Raw genomic sequence first — 23,802 nt, 5'->3', positions numbered from 1 at the left:
CATACGTGACATTTCCCCTGGAGGGCTCTGCTGGACGGTAACACCAGCTGCATCATCAGAGGAGACGTCAGATCTCTGGAGGTGTTTTATTTTAATACAAAATACAGTAAACTATAAGTTCCACCGTACGGAATAAAGATTCTAAAGTACACGTCACATTATTTAAAATAAAAACAGTAAAACCAGAAGCATAGAGGGACGTGGAGCTCCTCAGGCAGCAGGAAGCTGAAGAAACCAAAAACAAATTTAATAAATAAGGCTCGTGCTTGTCAGCAGGAATGATGCTTTAAAGAGAAAACGGTTCCACTGCACCTCTGTGATGCAGGACCCTTCTCACGCAAAGTGCATTCAGAACAGAACTCATGAGGTAGAACTGATGGAGCCGATTTTGAAGAGCTCAGTCGAGTTCTCGTGCTCAACCTGAAACCCTCACTTTACTGTCAAAAAGCCTGTGTGGAAAAACAGTGTTCAGACCGACGTCGTTACTATGACGATGGCTGTTCAGCAGTCCACGGTTCTAGTCAATAAAACCCAAACAGGCTCCGATGGCGGAGCTCACCGAAAACCTAAACGACCAACGTGAGATCAATGCCCAAATAACACTTCAGTCTGATCATTTTCTGCAGGTTAAATTGATTTGTGAAACAGTATTACAACAATAATTTACCTGTTTACCAACTGATTCAATGATTTCTTTTAAATAAAAATGAAATATTTGCCTAAAAAACAACACTATTGATAATAGCTATAAAAATGGATCTGTTTTATTTCTGCTCTGTAATGGGATGAAATAAATCCCTTTAGTCCTCTGAAATGACCAGATGAAGATTATCTGTCGACTGAGGACTCCCTTAATGTGAAAGACACATTGAACATTCGGTGTCAGAGCGAGTTTCTGCTTCTGTTGGATGTTCTCCCGCACACACCCAGCAGGGGTCACAGGTCACTTGCATTGCTCGTTGCCATGGCGCTTTGATGGAGGATTCAGTTCTGTCTCCAGCTCCCTCTGCTTCTGTAGTAAACCCTGAAAACACACACCCATAATCACACATCTACACCTGTACTCCTGCTGGAGGGTGGAGTTTGAAAGTTGTGTGTGTGTGTGTGTGTGTGTGTGCGTTACCTGCCGTAGCTGAGCCAGGCCTCTGAGGATCTCCTGCTGTCGGTGTGTGTGTGTTTTACGTGGTGGTTCAGTGTGGAGGAGTCGATGTGAGGGAGCAGGAGGAGACACTGGCCTCAGAGGAGCTTCTGACGGGGAGAGGAATGCTTGATTCATTTTCTCAATCGATGGCTTAATCCATTGAAGGATTTAGGAAAACAGCTACTTGTGGCAGTAGAAGAAGTACAGCTCCGTCGGAGTTTAAGTGTGTGTGTGTGTGTGTGTGTTCAACCTGAGTGCGCTGGCGGAGGGGGGGTGTCTGCAGGCTCCAGTGGATCCATTTTGAAGACTTCGTCGCTCCGGACGTAAGGAACAAACTCCAGGGGAAGAGGAGGAGAGGAGGAAGGTGCCTGCTGACTCTGATCTCCGTCTCTGGCGTGGGGAGACAAGGACACATCGCAGGAGCTCAGCGTGGATTCAGCTCCTCATCAGCTGAGCCGACAGGTTCTTGGTTCTTCATCACTGGAGTCACAGCTTGTTCTTAAACGTCGTTAAGGGCGACCTGACGCGACTTAAGCGTAACTCGAGACAGCTCAAAGAATGTAACGGTGTTTGATTTGCAACAAGGATCCACAGAGCCAAGATTCCACCATAGAAATAAATAGATCATGTGACTGACTTGGTTTCACTTTTTATTGTTACCTGGTAAACCAGGCTGGTCACTTTCAGGTGGAAAAGCTTCCTGTCCAATTTGGGTGTTGTGTTTTTCTTTTTAAGGGGATCTGGGGTTCAACAGGAAGTCCCTGCTGCTCACCTTTCAGCGTTGGTGGCTGATACGACGCTTTGTCCTCTGGAGACATTGTCCACCTGGAACGAGAGAACGGCCATTGGCAGAAAGTCTGAGGAGGACGTTTCAAGTTGTGAAGAAACGAAAGCAGGCAAATCAGAATTCAGTGTGAGAGGCCACAGTCCTACCCTCACGGGGGCACCGGTCCTGGTCTGTGGGGGGTTGGAGCAGAGACGGGGCTCCTGGGGAGGAGGAGGAGGATTTGGGGGGTCGGTCCGGGACAGACAAGCCCTCTCCTGCAGAGCGAGGAGCTCCGCCTGCCTCCTCTGACGACTCTCCTGTCGGTTCCTCTGTAGAGGAGGGGGGTAACGCTCCGAGGCCGGAACGAACCGGCGGCTGGGCCTGGAAGGGTCAGGGAAGGGGGTGTCAGAGTACATACTGCAAGAGGAACAGGGTACTGGGGGGTCAGAGAAATGTGTGTGTTTCTACCTCTGTGTGTTCCACTCCGGCCTCCTCTTATTACCCTCTGTCCTGGCAAAGCCTTCATATGAGCCTCCTCCTCCTCCTCCTCCTCCTCCTCCTCCTCCTGGCAAACAGATGTTCTCTTTCCCTGTTCTCACCGCTCGGTTCCTGACGTTTGGAGGAGCAGCAGAGAGAGGAGGAGGAGGAGGAGGAGGAGGAGGAGGAGGAGGAGGTGTCTGGTAATGTGCAGAGACATCAGGAGTCTGAACTCTGAGTGGTAGAGAGGGAGCCGCTTCTACACACACCCACACACACACACACACACACACACACACACACACACACGCATACGCACACATTCAGCAATCAAAATATTGTGTGTGTTTGTGACCTTTTGTTTACACGATGAACATCTTTTATGAAACACGTGGCGTTACCCGTCTGTACGCCGGTGTCTCTGCACGAGGACGATGAACTGTTGACCTCCTGCTCCGAGCTGTCGCTCTGCCTGGTAACTGTACACAAACACAACCTGTAGGTTTTTTAAACTCTCTTTAACACTTGCTTGGACAGCGATTAGAATTCCAAGAGGTGCGAAGTAAGTACATTTACGTCAGTTTTTTTCCATGTTATGTTTATTTTTCTGCCCCACGGATAATTTTCATGTTATTCGTTGCACGCTTTCTTAAAGGTGAAAGAAAACATTAGTGGCGCTTGGGAAATTTTTCAATAGGGACGAGGGCACGTGATTAGGAGAGAATCCGGTCAATTTTCGAAATAAACATTTTAATTTAACATTTAAGAAGATTTCTGTGGTGTGACCCGGGACCAAATGGCCCAGTGGTTTGGGACCTTTGCCCTCAAGCATCCCCCTGCTTCATGGTTTGTGACTCTAAATGGACCACCATTTACTAAATAAACATCATTCTGCACTGAAGGAGACTTGAAACTAGAGACGGGGACCATACATACATATTTACAATGTTTACTGAGGTAATAAATAAATAAATAAGAGAAGTAGAGTCATTTTCTCATAGACTTCTTTAGAATCGGAATTCTTTTTTTTTTGCGACCAGAGTCGCCGCCCCCTGCTGGTCAGTAGAGAGTATACATGTTTTAAGATAATTCTGTATTTGCTCATCTGTCGCCTGGGATGTGTTTGCAGTTTCATGGTGGTTTTTTATTTTTGGATTTGTACTGCGGTAACCACGGAGTGCTGCAGAATCTCTGCTCACCGCTGGTCTCCGGCGTCTTCTGCGGGCTCCCGCTGTCCTCGCGTTTGGTCTTTGGCTGCTGCGCCGGGATGCTCGACTGCAAATACACGCACAAGTCAGACAATGATACACCTGCAGCTACATTATCACAGCAGTTATGATGTGGATAAAACGGCTGAGGCACCTTCTGCGTGTCCAGCTTGAAGTGTCTCTCCAGCGCCTCCCTCTCCAGCACCACCCGCCTCTCTTCCCGCTCCAACTCTTCTCTCCTCCTCGCCTCCTCTCTCTCTCTCTGCACTTGACGCTCCTCCACCTGGGCCTCGATGGCTAGCTGGTGGGAGACGGCAGAGACGTTCAATTATTCAGGAAGTGATGAAACCTCACTGTACTCTTCCTCCTCCTCCCACCTGCTGCTCCAGCTGCTTTAGCCTCCTCCTCTCTCTCTCTTCGATCTGGGCAGGGTCCAGCAGGGCGGTCATGGACCTCAGATACCTGAAAGAGCACAGGAGAACAAAGATCACCAAACATGTACTTGTGTCGCCAGAATAATACCAAAGTTGGGACAAATGAGATTTTCTGCAAACCACAAGAAATCCAAATGTGACACAAGTTGACTTGAAGGTTGAGACCATAAACTCATCTTCACAAAGTTCACTGAGGGAATAAATCAAGTGAGAAGTTGATTCTATAAAATCAGACTTGAGGAGTCGCCCCCTGCTGGGTAGTAGAGAAAATGCAAGTTTAAGGCATTACAACATTGGCTTCACTTTAAGGACTTGTTGTTCATACACTCCTCATCCCCCCCCCCTCCTACCTGGCTCCGGATGGGTGTGCACTGGTTGTATCTACGCTGGCTCTTCCCACACTCTCTGCTCCACAGCTGCTGGTGGCCTCCCAGACCAGGGACAGGCTGGACGAGGGCTCCCACTGTCCCCGCTCAGAGACGGTGGACGGAGCTGGAGGTGGAGATGACGGAGATGACGGAGCGGGAGTCTGGGCTGGAGGTTGTCTCTTCAGAGAGTCAAAGTGTGCCGCCCAGAGCTCGTGGTCCTCCGTCTGCAGAGACACGTTCAAAAGACAGTGAGACACGATCTGTCTCTACTGTCCCTGTCCCCAGTCTGCTTGTACCTGTCTCTGCAGCAGCTTCTCTTGTCTCCTGCGTTGACTCGTCTCCTCCCTCTGCTGGTCCAGCTCCTCCAGCCAGCGCCTCCTCTGCTCCTGTCTCCTCTCAGCACTCTGCTGCTCCTCCTCCATCGGAGTGACCTCCTACAGAGACAACGCAATTGGTTTTGGAGGAACACGTAACCGGGGGCAACACTGCAGCTCATTGGTGCGTTTTTCTTGTTGAAAGAAAAAAACACCCATTCAAAACGCCAACAGCACATTTGTTTGTGAAATGAACGCGTTTACTTCCTTTAATTTAGTTTACGGTCCATCTCTCAAACAAATACTTGTGCATGTGAGAACATTTGTTTGTTAATTTCTCAAAATGGTTGCCAAAGACACCCAGGCGACCGGATGTGCTGCCCAGTGGGACGAAGGCTTTTAACTTCGCGGGTCCGATTTACCCCGAGTCGGAGGCTGGATCTGATGGCTGCAGGCTGATCTCTGTGGCTGATGGAGCTCTGAACTGAAATCACACTCTCTGTGTCCTCCTCAACCTGAAACACACACACACACAAACAAACACTGTGAAATACTTCATGAAACTCAATGGGTTTCTGGTTTTTCTGCATAAAGGATCTGGTCTTTTCTTTTCATGCTGGGTGCAAGGTTTCATGAACCACACAATGTGTCACTGATGTGCTTTTCAAGCATAGAATACAACAAACAAAACTTACAACACCCTTTTTACTTTCCCCACAGCGATGAAAACAACTCAAACAAAATGCAACCGGAGCTACAAGGTGAAAAGGCCGGAAGGTACCTGCAGTCTGCCAGGAGCCGAGCGCTGCTGCTTCAACGCCACCTGCTCATCTAAAACACACACACACACACACACACACACACACACACAGGGAAACGTTTTGTGCGATCACACATGTAGAAGAAGTTATGGGAGTGATGTTTAATATTATAAATAAATGTATAACTACCTAGTTCTCTCCTCCACAGAGCCTTCTTGGCGTCGACGGCCGCTCTGCTGTCTGAGTGTCGCTCCTCCAGCCAGCTGAACGCACACGCAGACGACCTAAACCACATTCAGTCATGTTTGACAGTTTGACTGTATTTATAATCATTTAAGTTGTCCTGTACATTTACTCTTATCGGCTAAATGTTGCTCCTCACCCGTCGTCTTTATCCAGTGATCTTCCACTTGTCTCAGTTCCTCCTCCTCTATCTTCCTCCTTCATCTCTCCTCCTCCTACTCCACTGTTCATTGAGGAGCCAGCTTCTTTTGGGTCTGATTGATTCACTGTAAAAGTAAAAGACAGGAAGTCGAACCCCATATTAAAGGAGGGACGCCCACGTGAGTGACTCCGTTGAGTTTCTTCATTCTGTGCTGTAGCAAGCACCACAACCAGTACCTCGAGTCCTGTGCTCCTCTGGCGGGTGTGGACCAACGCTGGAGGTCTGGACTGTGTGGAGGATCTTCTGTAGCTGCCCATTGGTCAGACACACCTTGCTGTCCTTTGGTCCCGCCCCCACGCTGGCCACGAAGTCCGTTACTCCCTCCTTTCCAGCGGCTGGTGTCCCGCCGTTCTGAGGTCGTCCCGTCTTCTCGTCCGCCCTCAGGGAGCCGACAGCAGTGTCGTGTTTGTGTCTGCCGGACTTCGCCTGCAGCGAAAAACACAAGAAAAGAAGTAAGTAAGTGCCTGCAAACACGCTGGCAAGATCAAAGCAAAAGAAACGGCACGACACTCACATTGGCCACAGCTTTAACGTTTGGTCCTCCGTGCTGCTCCTGAGTCTTTGACGATGTCACAGTGGTGCTCCTCCCCCCGCTCGGCGTTGAGGTGAAAGCCTTGGTTTCCCTGTGCCTCCCCGCCTGCTGCTGCCGGGCAGGACGCTCCTCTCCCTGCGCCTCCCCCACACATGACGGCTGACGGGAGCTCAGGACGTTGGCCTTTCTGGGCCTGAAGGACAGCTGCTCAGATCGGGTTCAGAGGAAACCACCAGACACATTTATTTTCATTCCAGCATTATTGTTGATTGCTTTGTTACGTTTTCAGACGTATAAAGACACCCAGGTGCTTAAATGTGTAAGACGGTAAGGATGATTCCTACCTTTGCTGGATTCTTCTCAACGCCTGCAGTGGAAGAAAGACGTGATAGTAAAGATCTTCAAATATTATATTAGAAGCACATCAGAAATTGCACACCAGCAACAAAAATACATTTTTACAATTGGAATGGTTAACAATTAATAAAACAATTATCAATGACCTGCATGGATTTTAGGGGTAAATGTTTTCATAATTCACTCAAGATTGTTAAAAATAAAAAAGCTCCTACACACAAAACACCCTACAGCCAAACATGTATGGATTAATTTAAAGATTAGTTCAATACTACAAGAAAAGCCAAGAATTGAGTGAGTTTGAGTGGAAAACGGTGTGTTAGTTGGACATAAGGAGAGTTCTCACCACGACTGAGTAAAATCAACCTGGGTTTTCCATTTTCAAGTTCGAACAGCAGGCCGTCTCTGTTCACAAACATATCAAATAAAATCAATTTAAAGCAAGAAACTTGCAAGCAAATTGTCAAAAAAAAAGGTTATTTTCAAATATAACACAATCAAAGACAGGTCCGTCAGTTAGTTAGCTTTTTGTCTTAACATTTGGAATATTTTGTTTATTTACAAAGTCAGTTTGTTAAACCGTTCTCAGATAAATGAGACAAATTAATCTAATAAATACTGACTAAGTGAGGCACTGTGTGGGAGTATTCTTCATTTTTTCCCCATCATGTCATATTGTACCTAGTTACCCATAGCAACGGGGATCCTCTCGAAGACGTCTTTTATTCATCATGTTATATTGATAAGCAAGTGTGTTACTTAGACATAGTTACTCCTCTTAACCTCTTCCAGGGACTGTTTTCAACGTCTTCAACGTCAAGGTTTACAATAAATGATTAGTATTTAAGTTTTTTTATTGCATAGTTTAACGTTAATGTCTTCTGTTGTCGACTAACGTTAAACTCTACGAACAGCAGAGCGGCACAGGGGATTAAATGCTGAACCTCGATAACGCCTTCATGTCGTTCGGGCAGCTTTGTCGGTGTGTTGCGTGCGTTCTTCCGCCGACGACGACATCGCGCGCACTTCACTGCGACACATCGGCGTTAAGTCGGTGAGTTAGCTTAGCTTGGCTGGCTAGCTAGCTAGCTTGCTAGCGTAACCCGGGAAAGACACTCACCCGAGATTCATGCCGACAGAATAGAGTTCACAGCGGAGGCGTCGGGTCCGCGGACATGCTCGCGAAGACGGAAACAGATGGTCAATAATTCAGGGTTTAATAAAACCGTTTGTGACCCCTCACTCGGTCACACGCCAGTTCCTGGTTTTTTAGATTGTGTATTTTGGTTGCTGACAACGACTAAGAACGACTTCGCCGATTGGCTTGTTTTTTTTCATTGTAAAATGAACAGCCAATCGAACGTCACTATTTAGACTTTTAAATGTGACAACGTTGCGATTAGGCACACTGGGGATTTATTAGAAAACTGAATATAACGACTAAGTACGTTACAATTTAATAATGTTACTACACCACAATAACTAAATTACGTATATACTGCATACAACACTTTATTACCATAGATCAGAAATATTAACAATATGGAAACAGTCCGCAACTGCCCGTATTCATCCTTAATTGAGATACATTGTAAAAAAGACCTTGTGGAACCACAGTATTTGTTTAGCATTTGAATCAATAATTTATTCTTTGAATAAAAAGAACAGGTGTCTGGATAAACTGCTATTTGAAATTGTCACACAATTTTGGCACATTGTGGCGGTTTCAACCTACGTTTTCCAAATAATGATAATTATATATTATTCACTTTTTTGTATTTAATAACTGTATTAATAACTTTTAGTATCTTTTTACAAGATTGCATGTACATGTATGCTGTATTTATATTACTTTTATAGTTGCATATAATAATGATTTCTGATTATTTTAAAGTAAATTTACATGATTTATTTTAAGAAATGTAAATACATTCCTGCAGTTGTGTGTTGGCACAATATATATTGCTACTTTTATTAATATTAATACTTATAAATAAGTATTAATAATGCAAATTACATATTGTAAAGTTCGATCTATTATAAAAGTAGTTCCACTATTGAGTGTGTGTTATTGCAGACTGCAATTTAGACATCAGAGCAGGAAGAGCACGATGAAGAGGAGGAAAAAGCGCAGGAGGAGTAGGGCGGCGGAACCAGCAGCAGCCTGTAGGTGGCGCCAAAGCGTCGCAGTCATGCAAATTAACTGTGAAAGCCAAACAGGCTGCGTTAGCTACACTGTAATGACGTTAGCCTCCTGGATGTTTTTTTCCGCCGTTAATGATTTCGGATACCGGGAGCACAGACATCCACGTATCTTTCCGGTTGCCTGAAGCACGGACACCGTGACCTCCGCGAAGTCAGCTCGGTGTCTCCCGGTCGATCCCGAAGGTACGTTTATTCTGACAGCTGCGTGCCTCTGAACCGGAGCGACTGCGTAACGTCAAAACCGCGATATTAGCCATTTCAGCTAGCGTTAGCATGCGAGGCTGCCTCAACGGCAGCCGGTGTCGAAGTAACGTCGTAGCTTTTTATCTGTGTCACAGCAGCGGCTTAAGAATAAAAGGTGGGGGCTTATAACGAGATGACACGAAGCGGTGTGAAGTTTTACATTCATTCAACGCTGATTAAAGACTAGTGTGGCGGACTTAGCTAGCTAGCGCGTTGTCAGGCTAAGGTCAAGGAGCTGGCCAGTCTGACAGCTAACCGCTAACGTTAACTACCGCGGTACCCGGGGTCTATAGTCGTGTCGTGCGGCAGCTCGCCACACCGCCACCTTACCAGTTAACAACCACGCTCGGGAGCGGGTCGACGTCGGGAGGCCGGCTGCCAACGTTATCGAGATTAAGAGGTGGGTTTTTTAAACTTTCATCAGCTGGATGTTAGCTATGTGTAAATACACAGATAAACGTTAGTCGGACTCGGGCGGGCTGTCCCGGGCTAATGTGTCGTGACAGGTTAACCTACAGCTAGTCTGTTATTGCCCGAGCACGGTGGCGGTTGGATTGCCTTCGTTAGGGGCTTAAATGATGCTGCCGGGTGTCCACAACAGGAGACGCGGCTCTACAAAGCGCCACCATGTTGGTAAACGAGCAGGCTGTTGTCGGTCAGTTGGTGCTCCTCTCTGGTCGCACTGATCGATTGACGTGTCTCGTTTCTTTGGCCGACACGCAGTGGTAAACGTCCCGGTGGAATCAAGCGGTCTCGCCCCTTGTCATCCACACCAGATCGATTGTGACTGTATCAAAGCATTGTCATAATATGAGAGAAGGAGAAAGCGAAACTTCCGTCCGCCTGCTCTCTATCGACGAGGAAAATGACACTATAACTTCGTCCTAATTTGGGCCTTTTTTCATGTTTATGGGGGTTACAAAAAATGCCTTGTTTAAAGAAAAATATAAATATTTGGTGTTTTAGGAAACATCTGACCAATACTCTAGATTTGTGGTCTGATGTTATGAGTTTGGTGAGTTGATATGAGTTCATATTCTGATGTCAATTTTATTTCTCATTCAAGGGACATACCCGGAGCACTCGTCATCTTTTTATTATCTCAACAAAGTGGAGGAGAACAAAGTCCTTTTCCAAACTCTCTTCTCTTTGCTCCTGCCTCCTGTCTTTCGCAGAACGTAAACAAACCTCATCTGGCAGCTTTGAGATCAGCGTGTTGTGCGCGGTTCCCAGACTGAAACAGACGTGTGACAAAGTCCTGTCGACTGGCTGGAGTACGGTTTAGACTTCAGTCTGTAATTTGATCATTAAGCTGTTTCCAGGCAAACATACAAAACACTTTCCCTTGGTCTGCACGGAGAACGACATGTCGGTCGGATGCCTTAAACTTAAAGCTTAAGTTTGGATTTGGATCCCTCAAAATGTCAAAGACGACTTTGTGAGTAAATGATTGTTACACAAAGAAAAGTCTGCGCTGGTTGTAGAGTTTACTAGTTACACATGTCTACTGTTCGTACCTTTTATACACGTACAATATGATCAATCCAAGAGCTTTGTTCTTACTTGTTATCAGCTTTATTATCATACACATACTGTCCTTTGCAGAGATTAAACGTCAGTTTGGAGATGTTAAATTAACCGCACGTATACTTCAGAGCTAGATATTCCTCCTAAAAAATAAAGACTGAGGAGAAAACGACAATATACCACTACTAAGGTTTTGATTGCACCATGATTTTTCATGTGCCTGGTTTCAGCTGACATGTGAGTTCAGATCGCCGCGGTAACGCCACCGCCAGCGGTGAGAAAGTGTGGTCCTGAAGGTTGTTTTGACGGATCTGAGCTCTTGTTTCACTACGATTTGTTGATAGGACGGATTGTTCTTGTGTGTCTGTGCGTGTGTCGCTCAGCAGCTGGCGATGTGTGTCAGGGGACACGGACAACAGCTGCATGTGTGCTTTTCTGTTTTTCCCAGTGGTGGTTTGGGACTTTTGGGACTAACAGATGTGTTTGGGGTTTCATGATCCAGAGAAGGAGACAGCTCTCTTTTCCGTCCCTACGTTGCCTCCTTGTGTAACCTTTGTTCCTTTGTCGTCATCAACTCCCTCGGCCTTTACTTCCCTCCTTTTTGTTTCCTGCGTCGTCACCTCCCATCGTGATTTGTTTTTTCTTTCCTTCACTTCTTACATCCCCAGTTCCATGACAACCTCTTACTTCACTACCTCCTCTCCCTCATTCCTTCATTCCTTCCTTCTCCGCCTCATTTCTTTCCATTTCGGTGTGTGTGTGTGTGTGTGTGCCTGCAGCCCTTATTTAGCATCAATTGTCCTGGTTATGCTACACTTCAGTAGTGCAACCACTCAGCAATATCTCACACACACACACACACAAGCTGCTGACTAAAGACATGCTGATGGGAATGACGATGAGGTCCCTCTCTTGCTCCTGACTGGGATTCGGCTCAAACATTTGTCCGTTAAGAAGAGCACGAAGTTGGAGCTTAGAACGAGAACACAAGCCACCTCAGATTGGAAGAAAACAACGTCCGTAAGTTGTGTACGATTTTTATGTCCTGCGTTAAAAGGTGGAAAGGCATAGCTGTTTTGTCATTTTTTGCAGCCGGTGTGTTTTTAACATGGCGACTGTAAGTAATAATTATTTCCTCATTTAATCGATGACAGAAGATAAACGCTTCCATTTTCACAGTTTCTGATAAAAACAGTACTTATATAACCAATATCTGATCTAGTAATAATTGCTCAGAAAATAATGTTGAGACGATAGACTACTCCGTTTTTGGAGCCCTAAATATATCTGGTTTTAACTGTACCGAGTTCAATGCGGTGCTCGTCCTTGTGAACCGGGACTTCTCAACCGGGATCCAGATTTTCGCCGCGGCTGAACGTGGATCTCGGTTTCTCACTCGGTCCACGAGGCTGCCGCTCCGGGCCCCTCTGATACACATTCTGTCAACTTGTGTTGATCTGGCTACGTGTTGACATACTGTTGTGTGTATTTCGATTGACGGTGAGGACAGGCGAGCGGACAGATCCTTGTTTCCTCATCATTCGGTGCTCAGCAGGGACGCAGTGATCAAATAGTTGTCACGTACCAAGAAGATTATAAAAACATTCTCAATCCAGATTGTTAATATATTAAGTGAGCGGCAACTCCTGTCTTTATCCGAATATTGACGTTTAAAACGAAAACATAATGAGATGCAGCTCTATTCAGCCTGTGATGTGTGTGGTGATCACTATTCAGTTGCTGTTGCTTCACCTCGATGTTAAGATTATAATCTGATTACCTCTGTGGATTTACATGCAGGTGGAAAGAACATCTTTGTTGATTGTTCGCAGGTCAACCGTGTGAGATAAGTGTTTGACAAGTGAGCGACACCTTGTTCCACCTGCTGGGTTGTGTTAAAACGGAGCAGATTAGTGCCGAAACGAGTTGAAATCATTACGTGATGAGGAGTGATGAAGGAATCTCTCGAGCTTTAGCTGGTCACAGGTCAGTCGTACTGTGCCTTTCATGGGACTGTTGCTCAGACTTGATGAAAAGTTTTCCCAGTGAATATTAGAAATGTATTCATCAGTGTGAAATATGGAATGTTGTTTTGGCTCAAAAAAGTAATTTCTGAGCACCTCAGGGTCTAGGACAGAAATATATGGTTTTACATTAAGATACACTGAAGATTCCCTAAAAGTCCTCTCATTATGATGCATTCTGAAAATAGTGGTTATTGTTGGGGTGAGATTATCATTCAATGAATTATGTAGTTCTTTTAGACTTACATTTGTTTCAACAACATGTTTAACTCTGAAGGTCCTAAGTCAAGTTATCCAAACACATGAAACGCCCTTTAAATCATTTCATCCTGAAAGGAAAAGGGCTTGGAGGTTAAAGGGAACCTCGGCTGGTTGCCGATAAAGGCAACAAACTGAGGTTGAGCTGCTCTGACTGATGAACGTACTGCAAAGCCTCAGTAACCCTTTAGATTCCCATCTACTCTTAGACGTGCCTGGAAGTTCCTAATTGGCTCTGTGACTTAGGAAAGAAGGGCTCCCTCTCACACACACACACACACACAGGGTCAGTCGGTCAGAAATAGCTGCATAATCAGTCTGTCGGTGTTGTCGAGCCGCACTGAGCCCGCGGCGCTGTGATGGCTGATGATGTAAGATGCGCGCGCTCAGATCCTCTAAGCCGATTGGCCGGGCGGCTCCGGCTGTTTACCACGCCGGGCGGGACCCACCTACGCGGCTTCTCCGGCTTCAGAGAACACCGCGGAGGGTGCGGGCTTCGACGATGCCAGCGAGACGAGCGAGCTCAACTCATCTCAGATTCCCTCGTGGCTCACAAAACCCCCGAAATAAGGGAGCTGCACACTCATGACACAAAGACAAAAGGCATTTGTAATATTTCTTTCCATCATTTATAGTTGGTTATGTTTCTGATTTTTGAGACTCTCGTCTCCCCCCCCCCCCCCCCCCCCTATTTTGATTCAGCTCAGTTGTGGACCAAACACACAGATGATTAATGATTTAATGGTTTAGTAGTTTTGAGGGTTTTTCCTGTTGTGTAGAGATCTTAATGAAATAAGCCGGTCATAAATGAAGGTAACAATGTATTGATTAGATTCACAGCTGCGGTCAAAATATTGTTTTCATCCCCTGGCCTCGTGAGGAAGAGCAATTGAAGGGAGGGGGGTTGTGGAAAGGGATGAAGGAGCCAGGAGGAGGAGGGTAGTTTGAATAGAAGGTAGGACGTCCTTGACTTTGTCCTCCAGCAGGACAAATGGGACACTGGAAACACACACCTGTTGTCCGTGTGCCAGGAATTCACTGGAGACGGATATAGACCCGCTAACCTAGACAAGACCACCGTATCCCCGGGTTACCAAACACCAGCTGTTCACTTAATACCCCTAGGACGAACCTCTGCACTGCTTTGAGCTAAATGCTAACCTCGGCGTGCTAATCATGAAACATTTTGAGCATGTGTTGTAGGTGCAGCACTAAGCTCTTGGGCTCAGCATGACTGAGGTCCAATTGCATTCTTTTGGTGACCGTATAACAATTTGTTAATTTGTTCGTTTTTAGCCTCCGTGCTCTCAGATTTGAGGTGAACTGCTCTTGAAAGTCAGCACGCCTGGATAATTGAAAGCTTACTCACAGTTCAGCTCATAAACGTGGCCTTCACCAGGAACTGCATGTGCAACCCCCAGCAGATATTACCCACTTTACTATAACTTATAAAATGATGGAGAACATTTAGAAACAACCTGAAGTTTGCCAAAGTGCTGTACGTCTTCTAAAACGACAACGAAAATGTAAAGTATTCATTAATATACTCTTTGCACATTGTGTGTGTGCGTGTGCGCGTGCGTGCGAGCGAGTGATGTGAAGAGAGTCGTGGGTCATCGGTGTGATTTCACAGATCCCAGAGCAGATGTGACCCGATGTTTCCGGTCTGCTCTAACTTTAGAATTCACAGCTCGTGGGAAGCACCATTTTGCTTTATGTGTGTGCGCGCATGCACGTGTGTTCATCATGTGTGTGTGTGCGCGCGCACGCACGTGTGTTCGACATGTGCACGCGTGTGCAAGCGCCTGCATCTGGGCCTCATGCTTGGATTGTGACCTGAGATCAGACGGCTAGATGTAGATTTTCCATCGTGGCTAAATGTGAGCGGCGTGCTGCGAGGAGTCGTGTTGTGGGTGTTTTGTTTTGTGGGGGGTTGGAAGCATTTCTTACCTTGGTGACATGGTTTCTCTGTCTGCGGCTCACGCGTCCAATCAATGAGAGGATTGAGGGTTCAATTATAAACAGTTGGTTGCTGACTTAATCAATCATAGCCTCTCGGTGGATCACAAAGTCTTGTTTTTGTCCTTTCATGAAGCAGCATCCCGTTGTTCTCTGATGTAATATACAGTATTTACGTGGTATGATTACCTCTGGGTTGTGTATATATACACAATAGAAGTATACAGTGTAAATCGTATATAGTTTTCCTTCTCCACACAAGATCTGCAGCCAATAATTGGCTTACATGAACTCTGCCAATGCCAGAGCATATCTAATACATTGCTTTTGAGTTGTATTGTTGTCTGATGAAACAACGTGCAATGATTCAGAATGCAACTTTTAACGATGTGAATTTCAAGAAAAAAATACTATTTGATAACCTCTGAACTATTCGATCAGTTTCAAAGATCCCCGTCCAAACCTTTTTAAGAGTAGTTAGTTAACGTGTGCCGAGTGTAAGACGAGTGTAAACAAGCGCTGCAGCATCTCTGTCGACGACAAACCACTCAATAGTTGTGATGTCACTGGATTAGTAGAAGGGGGTGTGGTCTAACACATGCACAGAGACGGACTAGATGGCTGCCGTGCGCACCGTTGCGACTAATTAAAATCCGTGTGAAGTGGCAAATTGAAGGCAGCTCTACGCTTTTAGTTTGGATCTGTTTTTCCTCATGTGAGCCAAAGCGGTTTCTGATTACAAGATTACTTCGAGAAAACCGCTCGTTTCACCGCAGCAGGGTTCTTCCCGAGCCTCCCGGCCCGCCAGAGTCTGAAGGAGTTCTTGCTGAACAACCTGCATGACATCATCTTATTCTACGGATGGACGTCCTAACGAGACGTCCGTATTAGATGAGACGGTTTCATAACCAGTTAAACGTTCCACAGTAACTTTAAATAAACATCAAACTCAAAATGGTTTCTCTTCTCTCCACAGGAAGTGGTGACCCTACCTTTCTGACCCCCACCCCCAGCAGCCCTCCGATCCACTGTCCTGATCGGGTCGTGGTGCTGCCGGCGGTGGATTGGAGCACTCTGATTGGAGGCTTCGCAAGGTGGTTTTTCGGTCTGGCGCCGCCTCCCCCCGGGGCCGGCGTGCGCTCCCAGCAGCCCGTGGTGCCCTGCGCCCCCCCCTCCCCGTCACCACTGCACACCAGAGCCCATGCCCAAGGTAGGACCAGGCGTTACAGTGCAGAGCCCAGTTTCTTGAATGGAATGCTCTACAATGACTTTTTTTTCTGAGGGCAAATCACTTTAAAATAAGTGTTCTGACTGAGTGTGAAGACGGACCTACTCTTTAATAACTCCTTTTGTCCTCGGCAGGAGGAGGCGCGGTGCGTCCGCCAGGAGCCATGTGCCTCCCTCACACCAACATCATGGACAACAAGTTACAGGGGGTGGGGGTGGGGCAGGCGGGTGGGGCTACACTTCGATCGCGTGCAGGAGGCGTCCCGCTGGAGCCCTTCGTGCACCAGGTGCGTAGCAACGGCGGCAACGGTGCAGCTTGGCGTTGAGGACGTGGCGGATGTTTACGTTTTTACACAGATTGTTTTCATTGTGTGTGTGTGCGTGCGCGTGTGTGTGTGTGCTCGCAGGTGGGAGGTCACACCAGCATGATGCGCTATGATGACCACACGGTGTGCAAGCCCCTGATCAGCAGAGAGCAGCGCTTCTATGAGTCTCTGCCTCCGGACATGAGGGAGTTCACTCCGGAGTATAAAGGTGAGCCTCCACTCACTGTGTTTATGGTCTGGATTCCATGTACACAGAACCTTTTACGTCTGACGCATGTGTTCCTATCAAGCTCAATATTTTGCCTACGTCCATATCTGTTGGTATTTAACCTTTAAAAAATCTGTCATTGAAGTGAACAAAGCGAATTGTTTTGACTTAAACGTTTGAAATATGAAGAAAGACGCCGAGGGAGACGGCAGTACGGATGTTTATTGGCGATGAAGTGCTTTAGCTGCTCTGCTCTTCGTCACACGGCACATACTGTGACCATAACACACTGACGGCCAGCACGCACACACACACACACACACGCACACACACACACACCTCTCGTACAGGTATGGGACCTTTTTACCGTTTAAACAAACTATGTAAGTTTGTTAACTGGCAGTAGATCAGATGGTTGATTTTTGAGATATGACCACTTGCCATCAAATTTATGGTAGTGACTCTAAATGTGATCTAGAAAATAAGTGGAAAATATGAGAAACCAAACGGATGCATCCAAGCTGTCTTCTTCTGACCTACAGCATCCAGTTTGTCTGTATTCCCAGTTTCCATCAGTTCTTTGCTTTCCATCAGTTCTTTGGTTTTGTGGGTGCCATTGCCATGACAACAGTGGTCCATGAAGATGCTATTTTAGGCCCTGGATCTGTGCCCACTACCATTGTCCTGATGATTAAACAACGCAGAGAGGGGCAGATAGGAGACACAGACAGCTGACCGGGGATGACTTTTTAGCCACAAAGTGCTTAATGATGTCAGATGATGTCATTCTTCTTCTTTTTTTCATTTAGCTAACTATAAAGTTAGATATGGAGGAGGATCAGTGTCTTACTTAGCAAGTATGAGATGATGTAATCTGTTCTCAAAAGCTACAAATAACTTAATGGTGATTTGGAGAGATGCATTTTGACCCCTGCTGTGTTGTGCTGTGGAGCCACCGAGATGAGGTGACCCACTCGGGTATTAATAGACATGTTTACACACTGACCTGTGGTGATTAGAACCGGATATAGACCCGGATATAGACCCGGCCCTGGACCCCGACGACTAGGAGCCGAAGAGGAGTCTCACGCCTCCCTTTGTCCTTTCGCTCCGTCCCGGCAGGCGTGGTGCTGGTGTGTTTCGAGGGCGACTCGGACGGCTACATCAACCTGGTGGCGTACCCCTACGTGGAGAGCAACACGGAGGGGGGGGCGGCGGAGCACGAGGAGCGCGACCCCCCCGACAGGGAGCAGCCCAGGAGGAAGCATTCGCGCCGCAGCCTCCACCGCTCCTCCTCAGAGCACAAGGAGGAGCGCCCCGACAGGAGGGAGACGCACGACTCCGAAGCTTCTGATAAGTAAGATCGTAATGCGGGAGATTAAATGTTCCTTAGTTATTGAAATGTATTATTTCAAATGACACAAAACCTTTACAACCATCGTAGGAACAGTTTTGAACACATTCTCACCGACGGTTTGTTTGCATCTCCGTCAACCCTCGTCCCTGCAGCCTCGCAGAGCTGAAGAGTCCCAGGATCGACCCGAAGATCCACTCGGACGTGCCCTTCCAGATGTTGGACTGGAACAGCGGGTTGAGTTCAGAGCAGATCAGCCACAACCCCTGGAGCCTCCGATGCCACAAGCAGCAGCTGAGTCGCATGAGGTCCGAGTCCAAGGACCGCAAACTCTTCAGTATCCTTCCTCAACCAGCCAGACCCACAAAAATCTAAATAAACAAAGGGTGCACATACATTTTCTCCACATCTTTTAAACTAAAAATGACCGACAGAGAGACTGTGGGACAGGGTGGGGGCTCGCTGGGGTCATCGGGGCAAAGGTTGTGTTTTGATCCTCAGCTTCAAAGAGAACAGCTGCCTGGAAAACACAACACACTTTGTCCTCAACCCGGTCTGTCTGTGTACAGTTGAACACATCAGGGAGGCTTCTCTCTTCTCGTGTGTCTGCACCCAATTAAACGCTTTGTTTAATAAATTTCTCACGACTACAATTCATATTTTTATTTTTCCCCACTTGGTGCAGATGTAAATGTGAAACCTTTTACAGGATGTGTTGACTTTACTTGAAAATAGCTAAACATGGCAACTCAAGCCTGCGCCTCAAGAAACGCAGCATTTTGCTCCTTAACTGCATCGTTTGAACCAGAGTTCCTGTTGCTGGAGAACGTGGTTCACCACTTCTCGTACCCCTGCATCCTGGACCTGAAGATGGGCACCAGGCAGCACGGCGACGACGCCTCCGAGGAGAAGGCAGCCAGGCAGATGAAGAAATGCGAACAGAGCACTTCAGCCTCGCTGGGGGTCAGAGTGTGTGGCATGCAGGTAAGACACCCCCCCCCACACACACACACACACTATGGCTCCGACAGCCTCATCGAGTACAGACAACATCCAACGGGGAGGGACTTCAACCCCTGACCTCCTGTCCCGATGCCCCCGCAGGTGTACCAGCTGAACACCGGCCACTACCTCTGCAGGAACAAGTACTACGGCCGCGGCCTGTCGAGCGAAGGCTTCCGCCAGGCCCTTCAGCAGTACATGCACAACGGGAAGGGCCTGAGGCGGGACCTCTTCGAGCCAATCCTGAGTAAGCTGCGCAGCCTGAAGGCGGTGCTGGAGCGGCAGGCGTCCTACCGCTTCTACTCGTCCTCGCTGCTCATCATCTACGAGGGGAAGGTGAGCCGGATGCGCACTCGGTGACGCAGCTCTGTGGGGTCATGTGCTCGCTTCTTTTTTTTTTTTTTTTATCGTCGGATAAGCCGGCGTGTCTTTTTGTCTTCGTAGCTGTCAAAACAAAAGCGGTGGAAAGAGGTCAATTCCAGATTAGGTTTGTTTACGTTTTACAAAAGTAACTGCGGCCAAGACGGAATTACCGACCAGACCTTTAAAAATGATACAAATAAGAATTTCATTTGTGAACAAACTAACTTTAGGGCCCTGCGCCGCATGTTTGCTTTTTAAAGTAGATAACAGGGAACCTGCCAGCAAACAGTTGCTTATTTACATACTTTATTTATATTGTGGTGTTTGTTCACCTTTATGAGTCGCTCGGGGCGAAGGCCTGACCTGAGGACAGAAGCTGCAGTTTCCTGATTAAACAAAGGTTTAATGATGCTGATGTTTTGATTTTAAATCCCCACCGTGACTCTTGTCCGTAGGAACCCGGGGGCCCTTCGGTCCATGGCTCTGGGCAGCGTGCAGCCTCGCACCAGAAGACCCCCGTAGAGCCCCGCCGCGGCCCCGCCCCCCACGCTCCTCCGGCCCCAGACGCTCCCTGTGAAACGGACATGAGCCAGGAGTCAGACCCGGGTCCTCTGGCGCCTCAGGGACCCGGACCGATGGCTAAGCCCTCCCCTTCCCCTCGACCTCCCCCGCAGGCCCCGCCCTCAAAGTCAGACTGCCACTCCTTCCACCCATCCCTCCCCTCGCCTCACCCACGTCCGGACTCCTCCTCCCCGGCTCCCGGCTCGATTTCGATCCCCCCGGCCGCTCCTCCTCCTGCTGCACGTCAGCCCCAGCAGCCCCAGCAGCCCCAGCAGCCCCAGCAGCCCCAGCAGCCCCCCATGGTGGACGTGCGTATGATCGACTTCGCCCACTCCACCTTCAAGGGTTTCCGCGGCGACACCGCCGTGCACGACGGACCGGACCGGGGCTACGTGTTCGGACTGGAAAGCCTGGTCCAGATCTTGGAGAGTCTGCAGGACGACAACTTGCCGTAGCTCCACACACACACACACACACACACACACACACACACACAAAGAGCTTGTTGTTAGATTCAGGTCATCCTTGAGCACTACGGACGCTTCGCTGTAAATCCGGGAAGAAGGCTCTTCGGGATGTCACCATGGCAACATGGTTATTCTACAGCCAGGTAGTTACTCTGGCAACATCCAGAAGGTTGAACCAATGTCTGACACTTCAGGCTGAAGTGAACTTCAGTCTTGTCCGATGCTCTACAAAACACACACACACAATTGTACTCCCATATTTGTGAGGACCTGCATTTCAAAGCCCCTTACCATTAAAGTCCCCGCCTCTCCCAAGTGTATTTACCTTGTTTTTACTTTACCTAGATGTTTGAGCTTTTCTGTGCAGAATGTTTGTGCTGAGTTTCACACGAGGACGTTTTTACATTTGTCTGCTGAAGCGTCTCTGATCTGAGTTCCAGACCTCAATATACGAGCACGTCGGCTTGTTCAGATGCCATATTTTGTCAAATACAAAGACATTGGGACCAGTAGTAGATGGAATTCAGAGCATTTTAATGGGGCACTTTTTTTCCCGTAGTGAACTCGCTTCCAAAGCAGGCCATTTTAGTCTTAAGTGTCTTCACACTCAGGGTTTAAGGGTGAAGCTCAAACATCCTGGTGAAATAACATGAGAATGAGTGGAGGCAGCGTTTCATCAACCAACTGAGACTTTGAAGGATGTGAGGACCAGCAAAACATGTCGTCACGCTCAAGGTCCCCAAACACAAATGTATCCTCCACACGACAAGAGCGCACACACACACACACACACACACACATCCTGGGAACCGTTGTCTGTTGAGCTGTTGGACACCGGGACACAGTGTCCTCTCTGAAATGGAGTCCCAGGGGCCTCCCACTGAACACTCACTCCCAACTCCCCCGTCCCCCACCTCCTCCTCCTCCTTCACTCCTCTTCCTCCAAAGAAAACCAAACCTGAACAGGTGAACGTGACTCTTGGAGCGTTACCTTGGCAACACGGTCAGAAAACCCATCCAAGCGTCTGTTAAAGCAATAGTAGGTGACCTTTTTTCTTTTTTCCGGCGGGTCAGAGGGCGGCTCCGCCCCCACACGGAGAAGGCCTATGAAGTGCAGCGTAGAAGTAGGCTCTGAGGAGGAGGTGTAGATGAATTACCGACACATCGCTGTGTGTGCGTTTCGGAGGTTTATTTCAAAAACCTTAGTAGTCTGTGTCCTGTAAAAGCTTCCTCTGGGTTGTTGTGTAAAGCTCAAGTGTCCCAAATCTGGGCCCTCTTTATTATTGTCAACAAATCCCATTTAAAAAAAACAGAGCGCTCAATCCAATACTGTTAACAAGTAATATCTGTGTATCCAGAGCCTGATATTTCTTCTTCCTTCGTGCCATAGAGCGCCATCAGTGTCCAGAAGTATTAAAAACACATCAATGTGTTGCCTTGGGTGACATGTTCTGTCATTACTCACTCACACACACACACACACACACACCCCGTCCTGCTGCCACAAATACTCAGCAGAGCGTAGTCTTGAACAAATGCACTATTTCCTCCGGTTTGATTAAAAACAGCGAAGAGCTGCTTTATGGAGACTATTGAGAATTTTAGAGGTGAGATTTGATATTTTTATATAGAAAATTATTTAATGGTTGTTTTTCCTTTGATTCGGGGACGTAAAACCGGCTGTCATGACGCCCCGGATGATTTAGTCTTGACTTTGGAAAAAGCAGTTGACAAAATAATCCGGACTATCTTCTTAAGGGAACGGAGTAGTTCAGTTGGGTTTGCTTTATTTATTTATTTATTTTTTTACGTTAAAAAGCTCTAGAACGGCTATATTTACTACTTGCTGTTGCTGCTTTTTTGTGAATGATATTTTAATTCCAGTTTTCTAGCCAATATGGGCGAGAAGTCCTTTTAAAGGTCTTTTAAAAAGGATAAATGGAGCGTGCGTGGGTTTATGACCCGTTTTAAATGAACTGCAGATGTATTAAGAACAAAAGGAGACAGGAAGTCGGATCGTGTTAACGGTTTTGGTCTTTTCATGGGATTTGATGACAATGAGAAAGAAATGTAGATTGATACCAGCATTTGTCTTTAAGTTAGAGCTGTGTGATATGGTTGAGGATATTTAATAAGATAAATATTTTTCTTAATCTGTGTGTGATAAAATCACAGTACGCAATCTGCAAAATTTTACAAAATAGGATTTAATGTTCTGTGCTTCGAACGTTTATTTTTATTTTAAATAATTTGCCTCAATCGTTCATTTGGATAATATCCTTTTTATATTCATGACATTTCAGTGTAAATATTGCATTATTGTTCGGTCTCAAAGGTGAACCAAGGACACACAAAAGCAGTTCGTGGTCCTGTAACCGTCAACCGAATTGGTCAGAAATCATTTAAAGACGTCACCGCTTGTCTCATCTGATTGGTCCTGATGAGAGGAGTGTTGCCCAATAACATCGTCCATTTATGCTTCTTTAACAAGTTCCGGGGGGCGCTGCAGCGCCCCCTGCTGCACAAAACCGGGAGGTCCACCCCAGGAGCTAGAATATGAGAGAGGGAGTATGAATACATTTATTTTTTTGGTTTATCAAGGTGATAATTTATTTTTTTTATTGTACCTTTATCCACGTGTGTGTGTGTGTGTGTGTGTGGGTAAATTTCTTGTCTTATACATGACCCCCCCCCCCTTCTCCCCACACCTAAATGTATAAAATGTAAAGAAATTCTGAGACACTGTGTGAGATGTTAGGAGAAATACACAGTATTATTATCAGAAAACAGATGGTCTTTTATCCAGACTTCAGCGAGCCCAACACTTCTGCCTGTTGTGGAGTTGTTGCTCTGGTGGGAAGTTTGATTGATTGTGTGTGTGTGTGTGTGTGTGTGTGTGTGTGTGTGTGTGTGTGTGTGTGTGTGTGTGTGTGTGTGTGTGTGTGCGTGTGCAGGTAGACGCCATCTTTAATCTCTGGTCTGTTTCACTTCACATTTTTAAGGAGTTGGTGAAAAACTGCATGCACATTAATGTCCTGCTGTTTTTTTGGGGTCAGCTTCCAGCACCGCGTCAAACATTCTTGTTACAGTCATCACATGGTCTACAGCAGCGACCGCCCACGTGTCCCCTCAGATTGTGATACCTCATCATGGATATTAGCCTCAATGATTGATCAGTTATTTTAGCAGCATTTTCTGCATCTGACATCACTCTGACTGTTTGTTAGAACAGTGAAAGTAAATGAGATTAAATCTTTCCAGAAGCTCTGGGGCTC

General features: G+C 46.9%; 2 protein-coding genes across 2 annotated transcripts; one reads left to right on the top strand and one right to left on the bottom strand.

Annotated features, from left to right (window-relative positions):
• Window positions 1-191: 191 nt before the first annotated feature.
• Window positions 192-8,125, bottom strand: ccdc66 (coiled-coil domain containing 66). Its single transcript, XM_062563893.1, has 21 exons — window positions 7,924-8,125; window positions 7,150-7,208; window positions 6,791-6,813; window positions 6,429-6,650; window positions 6,091-6,340; window positions 5,852-5,978; window positions 5,659-5,753; window positions 5,490-5,539; window positions 5,131-5,223; window positions 4,691-4,828; window positions 4,377-4,618; window positions 3,970-4,054; window positions 3,747-3,893; window positions 3,584-3,659; window positions 2,786-2,863; window positions 2,376-2,643; window positions 2,075-2,288; window positions 1,914-1,966; window positions 1,392-1,564; window positions 1,124-1,248; window positions 192-1,024 (listed from the first exon to the last, which is right to left on the bottom strand). The coding sequence occupies exons 1-21, from the start codon at window positions 7,932-7,934 to the stop codon at window positions 944-946; spliced, it is 2,610 nt and encodes an 869-aa protein (XP_062419877.1). The 5' UTR covers window positions 7,935-8,125; the 3' UTR covers window positions 192-943.
• Window positions 8,126-8,965: 840 nt separating this feature from the next.
• Window positions 8,966-23,792, top strand: ip6k1 (inositol hexakisphosphate kinase 1). The gene is made up of 9 exons (XM_037490130.2): window positions 8,966-9,191; window positions 15,996-16,229; window positions 16,382-16,533; window positions 16,654-16,780; window positions 17,903-18,137; window positions 18,290-18,471; window positions 18,943-19,118; window positions 19,239-19,472; window positions 19,955-23,792. Exons 3-9 carry the CDS (start codon window positions 16,411-16,413, stop codon window positions 20,513-20,515), a joined length of 1,638 nt encoding a protein of 545 aa, XP_037346027.2. The 5' UTR covers window positions 8,966-9,191; window positions 15,996-16,229; window positions 16,382-16,410; the 3' UTR covers window positions 20,516-23,792.
• The last annotated feature ends 10 nt before the right edge of the window (window positions 23,793-23,802 follow it).

Source organism: Pungitius pungitius, chromosome 8 (genome assembly GCF_949316345.1).
Source record: "Pungitius pungitius chromosome 8, fPunPun2.1, whole genome shotgun sequence".
In the NCBI taxonomy this organism is placed as follows: Eukaryota; Metazoa; Chordata; class Actinopteri; order Perciformes; family Gasterosteidae; genus Pungitius; species Pungitius pungitius.
Note: the sequence above shows the minus strand (reverse complement) of the source record. Positions and strands in the feature narration are given on the sequence as shown.

What these genes read in the sequence shown, in the direction of transcription:
- ccdc66 (XM_062563893.1), bottom strand. An exon ending in TCACTGGATAAAGACGACGG is followed by an intron (nt 5,754 to 5,851) that starts GTGAGGAGCAAC and finishes AATGTGGTTTAG; the next exon opens with GTCGTCTGCGTGTGCGTTCA. An exon ending in CCGGAGTGGAACACACAGAG is followed by an intron (nt 2,289 to 2,375) that starts GTAGAAACACAC and finishes TGACCCTTCCAG; the next exon opens with GCCCAGCCGCCGGTTCGTTC.
- ip6k1 (XM_037490130.2), top strand. Translation starts at nt 16,411, where the DNA reads ATGTGCCTCCCTCACACCAACATCATGGACAACAAGTTACAGGGGGTG. An exon ending in CAAGGACCGCAAACTCTTCA is followed by an intron (nt 18,472 to 18,942) that starts GTATCCTTCCTC and finishes CGTTTGAACCAG; the next exon opens with AGTTCCTGTTGCTGGAGAAC. An exon ending in TCAGAGTGTGTGGCATGCAG is followed by an intron (nt 19,119 to 19,238) that starts GTAAGACACCCC and finishes ATGCCCCCGCAG; the next exon opens with GTGTACCAGCTGAACACCGG.